Source organism: Glandiceps talaboti, chromosome 21, assembly GCF_964340395.1.
Source record: "Glandiceps talaboti chromosome 21, keGlaTala1.1, whole genome shotgun sequence".
Classification (NCBI taxonomy): Eukaryota; Metazoa; Hemichordata; class Enteropneusta; family Spengelidae; genus Glandiceps; species Glandiceps talaboti.
Window position 1 is genome coordinate 1756722 of NC_135569.1, and position 15948 is coordinate 1772669.

At 35.0% G+C, this 15948-nt stretch overlaps 1 protein-coding gene across 1 annotated transcript; it reads right to left on the reverse strand.

The window, feature by feature from the left end:
• Nucleotides 1-873: 873 nt before the first annotated feature.
• LOC144451696 (gamma-aminobutyric acid type B receptor subunit 2-like) lies at nt 874-15823 on the reverse strand. Its single transcript, XM_078142598.1, has 19 exons — nt 15742-15823; nt 14202-14350; nt 12700-12837; nt 12318-12488; nt 11133-11234; nt 10607-10672; nt 9069-9203; nt 8418-8483; nt 7603-7756; nt 7319-7413; nt 6942-7005; nt 6333-6416; nt 5417-5567; nt 4392-4623; nt 3708-3830; nt 3046-3189; nt 2387-2575; nt 1776-1904; nt 874-897 (listed from the first exon to the last, which is right to left on the reverse strand). The coding sequence occupies exons 1-19, from the start codon at nt 15821-15823 to the stop codon at nt 874-876; spliced, it is 2298 nt and encodes a 765-aa protein (XP_077998724.1).
• Between the last annotated feature and the right edge of the window lie 125 nt (nt 15824-15948).

Sequence of the window (15948 nt, forward strand, 5' to 3'; positions counted from 1 at the left end):
TTGCATGTGTCTGTCTCTTGGAGAGGACAATGAACGACACCATTCGTCCCTGAAAGTTTGATAGACAAAATCATAAAAAACATGAATCACATGATGCTTGTACACTGACCGCGTGTGGATTATACTATGCAGAGGTGGGTCTTGACTAGTACTGCAAGAGACAGTCACAAGCAACAATGATATTCGAACTAACTGGCGATTCTGCACAGCTTAGTTTCTTCTGCTGTATCTATCTATCTAGTACACACAGCAGACATGTTGCTGAGCAGTATATCCAGAAAACTATCATACCAAAATAGATACATCATAATACATCAAGTGGTTCATGTTAAATAACGAGTTAGTCATTGTTGTAAAAGTAATCACCACAGATTAAGAATAATTTTGAATTATATTTTGCAAGTCGGGTAATCAATATAAAACGTCTACCTTATTCATCCACTGACTTGCCAGTGCATTTTTGTTGAATTATTGCTGGTATTAAGACAAATACACCGAGAAATTGAAAATCCCCTTATCTGGCTTGACAATACTTTTAGCGCACTATGGGCCAGTGTGGTCAGTGGTAGGAAAAAGAAAGAAAATACTGAGATACTGATATGGGAAAGAATTTTGTACACTAACCTATTTCGCTACTCAGTGTCAAGTCTACAATCATTACATGGTCACTTACAGTATGTCCAATCACGACAGAAAAATGTTTCACATACGTACACATAATTATGATTTATGAATTATGAAATTCAAAAAGTCTATCTCCTTATAATATTGTCAACTCGACGCGGATTTTAGCAATATTCCAGTTCGTCACACGGGTTTCTCAACCGCACATTAAGACAGTTCGTACTTGTAGGATTGTTATTAGTAGTGTTGTCACTCAATCATTCTTTTAGATATCTGTGAACAGAAAAGAAGTGACTTTAAAAAAAAAAAACATTCTAAATATAACAAAAAGTACTAAAATATATATTGCCCTTCTGCATGCTTGTATATAGTTACTTACGGTTCAAAAGTGCTCGAAGACATGTGACACTGCTTAAAGGGGGACTAAGACGATGCTGGTTATATTTCAGTTGTATTTATATTATGCTAAAAGACACAATTAACCATGCTTTCAAAATATACAACCCTGAGTATTTATCCATCAGTTTACCAAAGTATCTTCTGTTCATAATTATGGTACTAGGGGAAATTGTTACAATTTTCATCAACCAACGGTTAAAGGTGAGGCTGCTAATACGTTTTATGCTAACGCCATTAAGGACTGGAACAATCTACTAGCATCAATAAAACAGATATCACAAAGAAATGCCTTTAAAAAGTCAGTCAAATCATATCTGTCCAGTACACTAAGGGACACTGAAAACAGCTAGTTTATTTGTTATTAGTTAGTTTGTCTCCACGTTTTCCCTACTGCTGTTATTCTTTCCCATTCTATGTAGTCAAACATCTTTGCTAATCCCGCCAATTTCTTGAATCACTGTATGGACCCACTGGAAACAAGTATACATGTACTTTTGTGGCTTATCCAAGTAATTCAACAATTTGTACCAGTTTTTATTTGTATATCTGTAATGTCAATCTTGTTGTTTTACTGAAATAAACTAACTAACTAACTATACATACATACATACATACATACATACATACATACATACATACATACATACATGTTGAGCCAGACGACGATTTGTACTTTATCAATTTCGATTTCAAGGCATATACGTACCAGTCTGTGTTGCTATGCTTTCACACGTTACTGCGCGTGCTCTTACTGTACTTGGCCCAACTGCACTCTCAATCATAGAATCATCTGTATCTCCAAATGTTACTGCAGTGCTCCTAGTAGGTCGTATGCTATTTGGGCCATGAGTAACAGTTTCACCTGCTTTGTATGCCATAATCTAAACATACATTGAATGTAAGAAAAACAAAATAATATAAAAATTACACAAGTTGAAGCATATTTATGTCAAAAAAGTGCTGTGCTGTACTGTGTTATGTTGTTGTCTGATTGTATACATATACATAGACACGGCGAAACCTTTAGGCAAACAAGAACAGCCTTATAAAGTGTATCCTATTCTACACATAAAAACCAAATTGCACTTTAGGGACATACAACACTAGCCAAAGGGTATATAAGATAGACTGCGCCTCCGAAAACAATTTCACTGAGAATCAAATTCCTTATAATCTCTCCAAACTTTGTCCTATGAAAAACCCATTCCTGTTCAACAGTGAACATGTTGAATTCTGCAATTTAATTGTGATATTAATTTAAAACATTTGAAAATAAATTAACTTGACCAAAATAACAGCAAGAACTCAATCTGTTATTTGCAATGTACAAACTTTTGTAACCACAAAATTCAATTCATCTTACCTTCGGGAGGCAGACTAGGCACTGAGTGACGGTAGTTCCCAGGATTACAAATGTAGATGTGATGCTGTAGGATAATGCTGGGTCAGAACGTAGAACGTAGATTAACGGGGCACCAATACCACTTAGTATCACCACATTATAGATGCACATACCGATATACCGAGAGTCGTTTAGAACTGCAATATTAACCTATGGAAGGTTTATAGTAGAATAATCATAATATTGTATAATTTACCAAATTTGGTTTCAAATATAAAAACCTCTAACCCGACTTGACACATCATCTTTGTCTAAGTTATATCTATAATTGCATTCATTGTAATACTATAATGCGCCTCTCCTCCTGTCCAGAAGGTTAAAATTATTAACATATATCTGTAAGAACACTTTATTACAATGGGCTCCATTCGTCCATCTGTAATACGTTGTTTCTCAGACCTGCAATATCCATTTCATTCAAACCTGGCGCAAAGGTGACATGTTACATGGGACATGTGCACGTCATTTTGGTTTGCGACATATAATATTTAACAGAATGGCGACCATATTTGTATTTAAATTTAAAAATCAACATTTACAGCATAACTCAAAAATTAATGTTTAAGTCAATGAATAGATTATACATATGGTAAACTAAGGGGTATAGCAAGCAAACTGACCTTTCTGGTTTCCCAGGCGAGAAATCCACCGAAGAGTAGAATTATTGCCTTGATGGCATAAATAATGGCAAGCCAGTAAGTCAATTTAGACGACTCGCAGAACGCAATCTGGTTTATGTATACTTTGTCCCCTATTTCTGTCGGCTAGAGAAACAATAGTATTTATTTAGTGAGACTTTAAGAGACTTTGAATGAAACAAATTAAATGTAAGGAGTTAACAGTTCTTAAATGAATAGTCTCAGCAGTTTGTGGAAGGATTGGAAAGGTTTTTAGCTCCAAACTGTGTTCATGTCCTAAACTGTATTCATTTCCTAAACTGTATTCATTTCCCAAACTGTGTTCATTTCCTGACTTAACAAAAGCCAGATTTGCCCATTTGTATAACGCTAGAGAAGTCGTATGGTCTAGTATGGGGAAAATGACATAAACATGGTAAATGCTTTGTCGTTGAAATGGGAGAATTATATACATATATAGAGAGCATAACATAAAAATGTAACAATCTTAATAATTTTGTTTGAGCCAGCAGACGACATTTTGTTTCAGCCAGACGACATTTTGTTTCAGGTTTAGTGATATTAATTGCATTTCATGTTTTGATAATATCTGTATATTTTATAATCTATGATTGTTTTAATATATAAATTAACACATTCCATACCAGCTCATTTGAATCCCGAATGATTATCAGCAAAGGATCCAGGCCTTCCCAAACAGCCATAATGCTGATATCGATTCCGACGATAACAATAATGGCTATCAGTAGTTGACGATCCTTAACAGCCTGTGAGATAAACATATTCTATACATCACTCCCACGCCCTTAGCGATGAATTCAATCTGAGTTCTTTAAGCAGACGTTCGCCTCAGTCCAATATTGAACTTTTGTAAACGCATTGACATCACACTTGAGACTAAAACAAGTCTTTAACAATTTATGTATCAGCAAAGGATAGATACCATAAGAATCACCAGACCGACTTTTCGTTATCTCTCGATGATGTAAAATCAAAATTAAGAGAGAAAAATCCATACAGACGAGGAAAATTCATGGCTCCAAGAATAGGACAGCATAATATGGTTCCTTACGAACTGTAAAGTGACTGCAGAATTTTGCCACAGTACTTTAAGCTCTCCTCACTCGAGAAAGTGAACGAGTTGGCATATAATCTTTATATTGTAATTAAGTATAACTCATGAATATTGACAGTTTAAATAAAAGTGATTAGTGATCAATTGATATGACAAACGGTAAATAAACCCAATTCTACCACTACTTTATGTAGATTCAAAATGCAATAAGGTCGTGAACATAAGCAATTTGAGAAACGTAAAAAAAACGTACCCTTTTTTCAAGATATTTATTCGTGAAAATACGGTGCACTCGCCAAGTTTTGGAGAACAAAGCCCCGTATGTAAGAGAAAATCCAAGCAGTAAGAGATAAATAGATATCTTGCAGCACAGAAGGGGGTCCGTGTTAAATCCGTCAACATTTGCCGGCAGAACAGAGGCGTAGGTCAGGAGGCAGCCGCAAAGTATAATGTTGTTTATATTCGGCGACGACATCTTTATAATACTGAGACCAAAAATGACAAAGACTGAGTTATATGCCCGGATGTAACTTTGCAACCAGTTGATTTCAATAGAGATGTCGTGACCATCCCCTAGTCCTGTGACAATTACTATGCAGATGTGACCCGCTGTGCAATGTACTCATTTCAATAACCGTAACTGATGCAAAATGTCAAATATTGTTACTGACTAAAAACGACATAGGTTGAATCTTTAACATTCGGCAACACATAGTGATAGTCTAGACATACATCCGCAAAGCATACATATAAAATGTTTCATTTTGGACCTGTTTCTCACAACGTTAGATGCCATCATTAAAGTGCAATTATTACTCAAGGAAATAAATGCATTTCAATAAACTTTAGATTCTGGAGTCGTTTCGTAATTTCACGTCATATAAATTTCGCGCGATTACCAAGACAGACAGACAGACAGACAGACAGACAGACAGACATACAGACAGACAGACTTGTTGACATGGAGATGACAGTGCAAATTTATGGATTAAGGGCTGGATGCTACTTTGCTGGCTGGCTGGCTGGCTGGCTGGTTGGTTGGTTGGTTGGTTGGTTGGTGAGAGAGACATACAGGCAAGGAGAAGCGGATATGTACAGACAGACGTACAGACACAGACATACAGACAGTCAGTCAGTCAGTCAGTCAGTCAGTCAGTCAGTCAGACAGACAGACAGACAGACAGACAGACAGACAGACAGACAGACAGACAGACAGACAGACAGACAGACAGACAGACATATACAAAATAGTAACTGTAAGTAACTATGTCTACGTACCGTATACGTCTGAATTTGAAATTGAATACAAGGAACGCGGATCCACAGATCATCCCACAAACAGTTAATAGTACCATCAAATAATAAACATAGGTCGGTACTTTAGTAACAACATAAACCACACTGACGTCATCAATAGGAGGACCATCACCTAATAAGGATATAATGAAGCAGAATTCGTTTCAAAATGTGCCACAATTAATAAATGCAGCCATTTAGGAACTGTCAAATTAAATGTTGAAGGATGGACAACAGGTAGAGTAACCAAATATATGTCCATGAGTTTAAGACATGGATGTACTCTTAATAGGAAACTTGCAAACCCGCCATGTTGAATGTTGCATCATGGGAAATGTGATAATAAATACTAATCAATTAGTATTGTAAACAATATTGTTACATTGTTTATAACCACAAATAATCAATTCATAGTCACCCATTGTGGGAGGTTTATTTCATTGGTAGCTCAAGATAAGTTATTACGATAACCACAGATAATCCCATAGTCCTTTGCATCTGAGCATGCTCAGTCTGGATTGCAAGTTCCCTATTAGTGAACATTGAATGCCAATTTCACATGTTCGTTTGGTTGTTGAAAGTAGAAATGTACATTATAAAATCAACACAAATCTGTGCAGTAAATACCATATACTGCTTATAGCATTCACTTAACAGGTTGTATTGCTCGATAATTGCAAAACGACACCAAAAGGCTGACGTCATCAGAAAAGTATTTCATGAGAATAAATACTGTTAATCCGAAATCGTTGATTTAATTGCACTGGCATTTTTGGCAGATTAAATAGTTATTTTTAAACTACTGGAGGGAAATAAGAAGAGCGGCTCATATCAAATCTACAGAAAAGTACGATTCAATAGCTATGAGTTATAATATGATAGAAGGTGAAATACTTGCCTCGCCACACGATTGGTACTTCTGAATTGAAATGGATTATTCCTGAATCCGCCCTATATATACCCACTTGTTGAGCGGTGCCGTCTTTACAAATTGAAAAAAAATTGAAATACATATATAATTAATGTGTGTCTATATATATATATATATATATATATATATATATATATACATATTGAAATACATATATCATAGGCCTAGTTGTATAATTCGATAGACAATATTTCCCAAATGTAAGTTTGAAATCACATAATACTGATGAGTGTTAACGGTCATATTTCAATAATATGAATTTTTTGCTCCAATTTTAGAGGAAATACAATTTTGCGACCTTAAAATTTGCTATATGCAGTACTAACCGGATATCTTATTTTGTAGATTCTAGTCCTTGTGTTTTAATGACTTATGGTGTTATTACTTTGATACCGTATTGTACAATGTTTCCTGGTGGTAAATACACCATCACAAAGTTAAAACAAAACAATGTATAAAATATGCCTGGTTGTGGCAAAAGAAACACTTCAAAACAAACCTTGATATTGCAGTTACTAACGTGACAAAGGTCTGAAAAGAACCAATAGGTGTAGTAGACATGAAATATAAAGGTACCTTGGTATTGTTGGACACTGAAATCTGCTAAAATCTCTCCTTCTTTGTTGAACTGGATACTTCCCTATAGAGGAAATTCAGAAGATATTTGAGACGTGCATACCGCACGTACGCATATAAAGCACGTGTACATCTGAAAATACCTTCCCTTTACAGTATTCCATGTTGATTTAGTATAGGCCAATGTGTATAAAATGTGTTATATATCTGTGTATCATTCTTTATATGCGTATATGATCACTTAACGTCACCAAGAATATAACATTAAGCAGTCGTTTGGCTACTAGGTGTAAAATACGCTTCTTTTGTATGAGTTTGTTGGCGATTAATAAATTCACTTCCTCATAAATGAAAGATTGCTATGTTTTAGTACTTACAGAAACACCATCAAATGATATATCATGGAAACTCTTCATTATCATCTCTGACATTTCTTGGTCTCCATATGTGAAGTTTTCAAGTCGCTTGGTACCTATGATAAACCATAAATTAATATTAAAATTAATTTAAAATTAATACGAGTACGGCTTTAAGATTACAGTGGCAGAGATCAACTGTATGTGCTGGTGTATATTTGCTCGTTTTGTTTAAGTTTGCGTACTTGTTTCTTTGTTTGTTAGTCAGTTAATTTGTTTGTTTGTTTTGGTGAATTTTTACTTACCATTACTTGACTCCAATGTATTCATTGTATTGTTCAGCGCTAAAGAAATTGCCCATATAGCATCATAAGCTCTCGGGGATATTGTATAACCGGTTAGAGTATCACCTGTGTAGTTGACATACCTGTCGTACTCGTCAAAGTATTCATTTGGAGTCTAACATAGAGTAAAGAATCATACTTGGAAATTTACCAATGATGATTTTTTTATACAGTTGCGCCTAGGAGGGCTGAGACCCCCCCCCCCCACCAAAAGAAATAATAATAATAATAATAATAATAATAATAATGACATTGCATTTTTTCACAAATAGAACAGTGATTGAATGTGCGATAAGGAAGACATAAAATCCCCAGAATAACCTGCATTAATGATTAATTTGCATAATGAATGAATTCGGGGTAAAAAGGCAGTATCTTGCAAACACATGTGTTAGGTTTTTTATATAATTGGTACATATGTCCATGATAGTAAATCATCAATATCTTACAATGTTTGTAGCTTTTAACCAAGAGTTAATTGTTTTGCATCATTAAGCAATATCTAAATAAAAATGACAGCTTCAAATGTCCCATAATTTTGCATATACACATTAGTCCTATAAAGCATTTTGGTGTGTTTTTTTAATTTTGATGAGTCATTTGCATAATTAGCTATATTTACTAATCTAGACATAAGAGTTCAGTCAATTACAAGAGATAGTAAGTATACTGAAGTAAGTAGAATACAGTGAGCACTTTTAAATATGCAACAAAAGTTACACTCCAAAACGTTTAAAGTCAGCTTGTTACCCATTAATAAGAGAAGCTATTCTTACCAAATCTGAAATTCCCTTTTTATCTCTTTCATGATGTATTGAGAAAGGAGATACTGATAATGTACCCTAAGAGGAAACACAATACAATATTAGTGTTTGATGGAATGTCTGTGATTTTGGTTCAATTATAATCTTCTAAACTTAAGGTAATGAACATATTCAGTAAAACTAAAGGTCGACATAGGTCAGATTTGACTGTGCATCGGACGTGAATCCACAGGAAGACCACCCTACAAGGCAGGAAATTGCCAACGGCAACGACTCTAAACAGACCGATGTGTTCACAGATTGGCAGGACACCAAATTGAGAACATTAGATCTAGAACCTCATCCCTCTCAGAGACTGTTTTATGTGGGCGCGAATTTACATTAAAATCTCTTATACCTTAAAGGACAAAGCGAAAATACACCCACAAAGTCAGCGTGGAATATACTGTTGTGTCAGACGTGTCCATAAATTCCCACGGTTGCATTGTCCTTCACTGCATTGCATGCTATCAGTTTGCTAGACGGCTAGTATTTACGTAGATAGTTTGCCAAGGTATTCAGAAAATACCAACTTTATTGAAACCATCTTGTCTCCTCTATTTGTATTAGCTTCTATATATATTCTTAATGTACAAAATGAACTAAGACCAGAGAAACTCTTACCTTTAGAACTTCCTCTACTTGTTCCTGTGTGCAGTCTACGATACCATCATACCATGTATCACTAACCCAGTTCGGACCAAACCAACCTGGCATCATCCAAGCATATTTGGGCCCATACATTTCTAATTTGTAGGCCTAAATAAGAAGACAGATTGACTTATGTCCATGACATTACATTTTCTCTACATTTATTTTGTTATATCAACAAATGATCTTCGTCATTGCCTTTATATATCAACAGAGATGTCTGATATAATATGTACAATAGTATCTTTGGTAATTCATTATATTGATTGCTATGTACACATATTAGCATGTGCCATGTAAACTGACACTCATATATGAGAGCAGATTCTAAGAAGAACAGAAGTTGCAGGCTCATGTGTAATACCTAATTTATAGAAATAATAATAATAATAATAATAATAATAAATTCTTATCAGCGCATTACGCAACAGCCTCAATGCGCTTTACAATACTGAGAAAAAAAAAGAAAAAAAAAAGCACAAACTTGATTTGCATAGATATCAAAACCAAAACCAAAAACTTGACGTTCACTATTGATTACTATTAAAAGTACAATATGTCCTGAACGTTTGTAGACAAGAGTATTGCACAAACTTAATTTGAAAAAAAAAGACAACTTGAAATTCACTAAAAAACAAAACTTATTGATTACTGCATATAAAAGTATAGTATGTTCTAAAATGATACACAGTAATTAAAATACACCTACTGCTATGGTAAGGATTGTTTTCTTTTTGTCGGTTACACTTCAAACTACACTTCAAAGCACAGTGTCGTAAATTAAAGAGTGTAAACTTTTATAAATTGGGAGGGGGTCCCCTTAAGATAAGAGTGCCGTCTATTCCCCATGAGAATAAGTGGTGCTCTCGTGCGCTCTCTCTCTCTCTCTCTCTCTCTCTCTCTCTCTCTCTCTCTCTCTCTCTCTCTCTCTCTCTCTCTCTCTCTCTCTCTCTCTCTCTCTCTCTCTCTCTCTCTCTCTCTCTCTAACGTGACTTCAGTTACTGCATCAATGCTTTGAAGAATGATAGACCGAAAAAATTCACTCCTTGCAATAGCGAAAAGTTTTTTAGTTGATTATAATTATATTTCATTTTCCAAAGCCTGTCCAGCCCAACGTGCCCAGCACACTAACACAGTCCAAAAGCCCTGGATATGCCCATTCAATAGACACTTGTGTCATCTCTTTACATTACTGTAACAACATCCTCTATAGCTATCTCTCCTTTTACTAATTCAGTGTCTTGTCTTATACCAATTGGTCTGACTGTAAAAACAATAGGTAATGTATCATATGTCTGACACATTATTGCCTTCGTTTGTTTTATGTTCTTGGACTTATGCCTTGCATATTTCATTTCTACCAATTTTGAAAATTGAGAACTTGGTTTTGGATTCTCCAGTGGTAAGCATTGGGAAACGATGGCCATACAAGATTTGGGAAGAAAGTATGAAAATAAACAAGATTTCCATTAAAAAAAACATACCATAGATAAATGTACGTGGTTCCTTACCTCACAGAAGATTTTAAGGGCAGACTCTGCGTAAAAGAGTCCGATGATTATTCTTGCCCCCTTCCTCTGTTAAGAAAATAACAAAAGAATAATCATCACAGAGCGTCAACTTAAGGGGTTGGGGGTTACTGTAATACAATCAGTAGTCAACTTTAATAAGGGGTTGGGGGTTACTGTAATACAATCAGTAGTCAACTTAAGGGGTTGGGGGTTACTGTAATACAATCAGTAGTCAACTTAAGGGGTTGGGGTTACTGCAATACAATCAGTAGTAATTAGAAATGATATCAAACTGAAGGTGCATTGTTCAGCTGAGTGAGTGAGTGAGTGAGTGAGTGAGTGAGTGAGTGAGTGAGTGAGTGCTTGCTTGCTTGCTTGATTGATTGATTGATTGATTGCTTGCTTGCTCGATCGATCGATCGATCGATTGATTGATTGATTGATTGATTGATTGATTGATTGATTGATTGATTTATTTATTTATTTATTGATTTATTGATTGATTGAATAAAATAAACACAATTACCTTCATCCTTTTCATTTCTGTGGATGGATCACCTAGGAAATTCTCTGACGTAATGATAATCATATCGGCACCTTCAAGCATATCGATTAGTTCGGTATTCATCTTGTGGACAGGAAGAAAGTGTTTATCATATTAAAGTGATGATATGCTTGAGAAATGGGTTTGGATCTTAAAATATAACAAGTTACTATTTCTTCTTCCTGAAACTGTCATGCGAAACAACATATCCCAAATCTTTTCTGATTCAGTAAACAGCACAAAATATAAATTCCGTAAAAATGTGTTATAGTACGTAGAGGGAGGGGTTTGTAAAAAAAATGATAAACAAAATGATTTCCTTTTAGTCACAGTAAACACAAGTATTCACACTCTGTAGGCATGGTGGTGTCTCAAAACATGGCAATGAAATACATGCAACAACTTGTATATACCCAGATTGTTGCTACACAATGTTTTCTTCCAACATAGCAGAATTGTTTCATTCATTGCCATGATATCCAGATTAAATATCTATGTGCATTCATAAAGTAACTTTAACATATATTAGTTTGATAGATTCTAAAGATCTGAGGCCTATTTACAACTTAAGAAATGTCTTAAAAGACATAGTCTGGAACTTGAGCATATTTTTTCGTCATTATAATTTTATTAAATAAAGTTAAATATGGTTTACTACTTACGAAAACAAGCCTAAACATCAGAAGTCACCGGCAGCACTTTTACATAATAGGCTGGTATATGACTGCATTTACATACGATTTTTTGTTTCTCATACGGAATTTTATTTTCAATGCTTGGCCTTAACTCAATAGGAAGAGAAACTGAGCAAGTGTCAATTCGAATCATACGATCATCACCTTGTCTACCAATAAGCATTCTAGGTGCCCACTTTCTGTTCAGCAGATCTTTGAAAAGTTTTATTATACAATAAAGCAAATTGTTTATGTGAAGTTCGTTGTGTGTTGTACAAAGTTGTTTTATATTATTGCATTTAAACTATATGTGTGCTGTGGACATACAGTACTACTATAATGTCCTCTTTTTGTCAAACTACATATCAGATGTAACTAATGCTCGACACCGATTAACCTAAATTGGTTACTTTGTTAATGAACTACGAAAATTAATTAATCAAAGACATTTTCCTTTCTTTTAAAATGTAATTATCGAAAGTAAGTTCATTACCTCAGCCCAAAGTTCAAGGTTTTCGAATATTGTTGCTACTTTCCTCCACCCATATTCTTTCATCAAAGCAACTCTGGCAATATTTTGAGCAGGTGAGGGCGTCACAACTCTTGTGAATAGAGGGTATTTAGTCTTATCAGATAAGAATGCAGCAGAGCAGGTGTATGACACCTAAAAAGTAAAAATGTACAATTACATAGACCTACACAGACAATGAATGTGACAATTACAAACTTACATTCATCATTTTACATATCAAAGCCTTTATATAACAAAGTTTGGAGATATATAATGACTTTTTATTTGGGAGAATGTTCCCAGGGGCGCATTCAACCTTAAACGTGGTAGTCTGTGTGGTATCGACGTCGAGATAAAAACTGACCTGTACAACTCCCCAGTGACGAACAGCACTTGCAGTGACCTGACAGGCTGTAGAACACGCCGGTCCGATCATCATAATTTTCGGGGGCTCACTGTATAGCATTCTATACGTAGCATCGACAGCATCTCCAGCATTACACTATGGAAATAATGAAGGAAAAAATTTAAGGCAGTATACACCTAAGTAACAAGGGGTCACAACACAATCTTGTAAGACGTCAAATTGATTTCATAGTTAAGCCATCTTAAAATCCAATATGGCCGCCGAAACCAAAGAGAAAAATAAAAGATAGGCGATTTCCTTGAAAACTTGGGGAACTCCCAAATAATGAAAGCATTATTCCAAAATGACCAGAAATAAATCGTTTATGTGGGAATGTTTTGAGAGGTTTGAAATAATTCGAATTTAAGGCAAAACTCGCTGTTGAGGCGCGCGTATTCTACTTTAAATTGGATTCATGGGAGCCATTCCATGATTTTATTTCACTTACAATGCGTGCTCTAGCTGAGAACAGAACGATTTGAAGTTTGCTCATCATGTCTCGTCCTTTGAGATTTTGCCAACCTAGTTGTGTCACAATTATGACAGCAAGTTGTAACAACGATAATTACAGTGACTTTACCACCGTCGAGTACTTCATCATTTTTACCTCCCTAAGGGTAGGGATTTAAATGGCGATGCCTGTCTCTGTGTCCGTCTGTCTGTCTGTCCATCCGTCCGTCTGTGTGTTTGTGTCTGTCTGTCTGTTTGTCTGTCCGTCTGTCTGTGTCATCATTTTCTTAGAAAACGGCTGGCTCAATTATACTGAAATTTGGTACATATAATGTTAGGGGTAATGGCTAGAACTGATCAGTTTTTGAGTGAGATCTGTTCATGTTGATCACAGTGACCTGGCTATATTTCACGACGACTTATAGAAAGACTTCGCATGATAATTCGGGGTTTTTTAAACTTATCATTCATCTTAGTTATTTTAAAGGGTCACAAGCTGAGTTTATATCTTTTGGGGCGTGTATTTTACTACATATTCAAAAGGTTCTCACAGTATTCTACTTACTGACACATACTCAACCATTTGACTGCAGTAAAACCTGGTATTAAGATACAACGTATAACTATCCGGTGAAGTAATGTTTATATGGATACATGGATATATATATATATATATAATATATATATATATATATATATATATATATATATATATATATATATATATATATATATATATATATATATATGGAATTCCTATTATGTAATTATTTGTTCTACAATCGATATTAACATTACATAAGAGTAGTTTAATCGAAGTTGTTTGTAAATATTTCAACTTGAGGTGAGTAAAATGTTTATAAACTCAGGTTGTTCCACTTCAAATAGACACATACGATATGTCATTGGAACGATAGCATGGTGTGAGTATTTTGACGATTTCATGACAAAGTATTACTGCTGCAAACGTGTGTTGTAATTCCATAAATCAAGGAAACATGAAGTATTACCTTACTGTCTTTCCATATCATTTTTAATTCGTATCCGTGTAAAATGTCTTCTCTCGCATTAACATGCGACAATGCTAGTTCTGCTGCTGGTAAACTGCCCTGTCCTCCTGCCCATTCGTAAGTGTCAAAAGGAAAAAGTCCTGCGAGATAAAGTTCTATATTTGAGCCATCCGTTGGATATGGTCCATTAAACAATATAACAGCTATCATAAACAGCTTTGTTCCCATCTTTATAAACGGTTAGGATTCGATTACAAGCGATCTTAGGTCTATTGAGCTCAGGTTCCACTGTTGGACTGCAATAGAAATATAGACAACTATATCTAAATATGAGATATATACTGATGCAGAGCGTATCTGGGACAAATATCCCTAAAATCTAACATCAATTTTTTAAAACCTCTAAAATGTAGCACCTTAGTTTCATGGAAATCATTCGGCGGAAACATTGGATTCTGACCCCTCTTAATGTTAATATCATTCTGATCCCTCTTTAAATGTTAACATCATTATGACCCCTCATAATGTTGATATCATTCTGACCCCACTTAATGTTGATATCATTCTGACCCCACTTAATGTTGATATCATTCTGACCCCACTTAATGTTGATATCATTCTGACCCCTCTTTAAATGTTAACATCATTATGACCCCTCATAATGTTGATATCATTCTGACCCCACTTAATGTTGATATCATTCTGACCCCACTTAATGTTGATATCATTCTGACCCCTCTTAATGTTGATATCATTCTGACCCCTCTTAATGTTGATATCATTCTGACCCCACTTAATGTTGATATCATTCTGACCCCTCTTAATGTTAATATCATTCTGACCCCTCTTAATGTCAATATCATTCTGACCCCTCTTAATGTTAATATCATTCTGACCCCTCTTTGAAACATTTCAGTGAATCAGATGATTGGGTTTGAGTTTTCTTGAACAAAGTAACAGCAAAGGTTTAAATAGTTTTATTTCCTTGATCAATTTTAGGCTATTGTAATACTAATCCCAAATATGTAGCACTGAAGTAGAACTATGACGGACGTATGTGATATACCGATTCCCTTTGAGCGTTGTATTTAAATTTGCCATTTTTGTACATATATTAAATATGAAAACCCATTCCAGTATGATGTCGATCGAAGGGGCCTTGTTACTATGAGTCGAGAGACTGGCACTGATATACACTTCGACAGAAATGGGGGTGATTTTAAGGTTTAATTCACTTTCACTGCTCGGAATCGATCTGAACTTCGACGGAAGTGACGTGGCAGCCTTTCTTGGCAACTTCCCTTAAATGCCTTTCTGTTTCCTTTAATAATTGTAGAACAATCCGACATCAGCTCAGATCAATGTCAGCTCCTTACTGATAACTGAGGTGAATTAACCCAACGTATTTTATCTCTTTTACTATCCAACTTTGTTAACAAAGTGAATTCATAAGGTATCCGTTCACTTGTTAACTGGTTGTATCCGTTTAGTTCTAGCATTTCAATGATAAATTAATAAATTAATGAATTTCAATTTCATTTCAATGCTGACCTAGCATTACTACTGATGATGAGCTGTGGTTCGAAATGCTTGCTATTACTTGTTTTTTTCATAGACTGCATTATAACCACATTACGTTCCAATCTAGTTTTTCCTTTAATGAGTTCCTTCTACACACTTTAACTCTCAGTATAATAATAATCCCGTGTCACTCTTACGGTCTGATAATGCTGGCATCTAAACGACA

What these genes read in the sequence shown, in the direction of transcription:
- LOC144451696 (XM_078142598.1), bottom strand. Translation starts at nt 15,823, where the DNA reads ATGCAGTCTATGAAAAAAACAAGTAATAGCAAGCATTTCGAACCACAG. An exon ending in AAGTAGAGGAAGTTCTAAAG is followed by an intron (nt 8,484 to 9,068) that starts GTAAGAGTTTCT and finishes GTTTCCTCTTAG; the next exon opens with GGTACATTATCAGTATCTCC. An exon ending in AGTACCAATCGTGTGGCGAG is followed by an intron (nt 5,568 to 6,332) that starts GCAAGTATTTCA and finishes TATCCTTATTAG; the next exon opens with GTGATGGTCCTCCTATTGAT.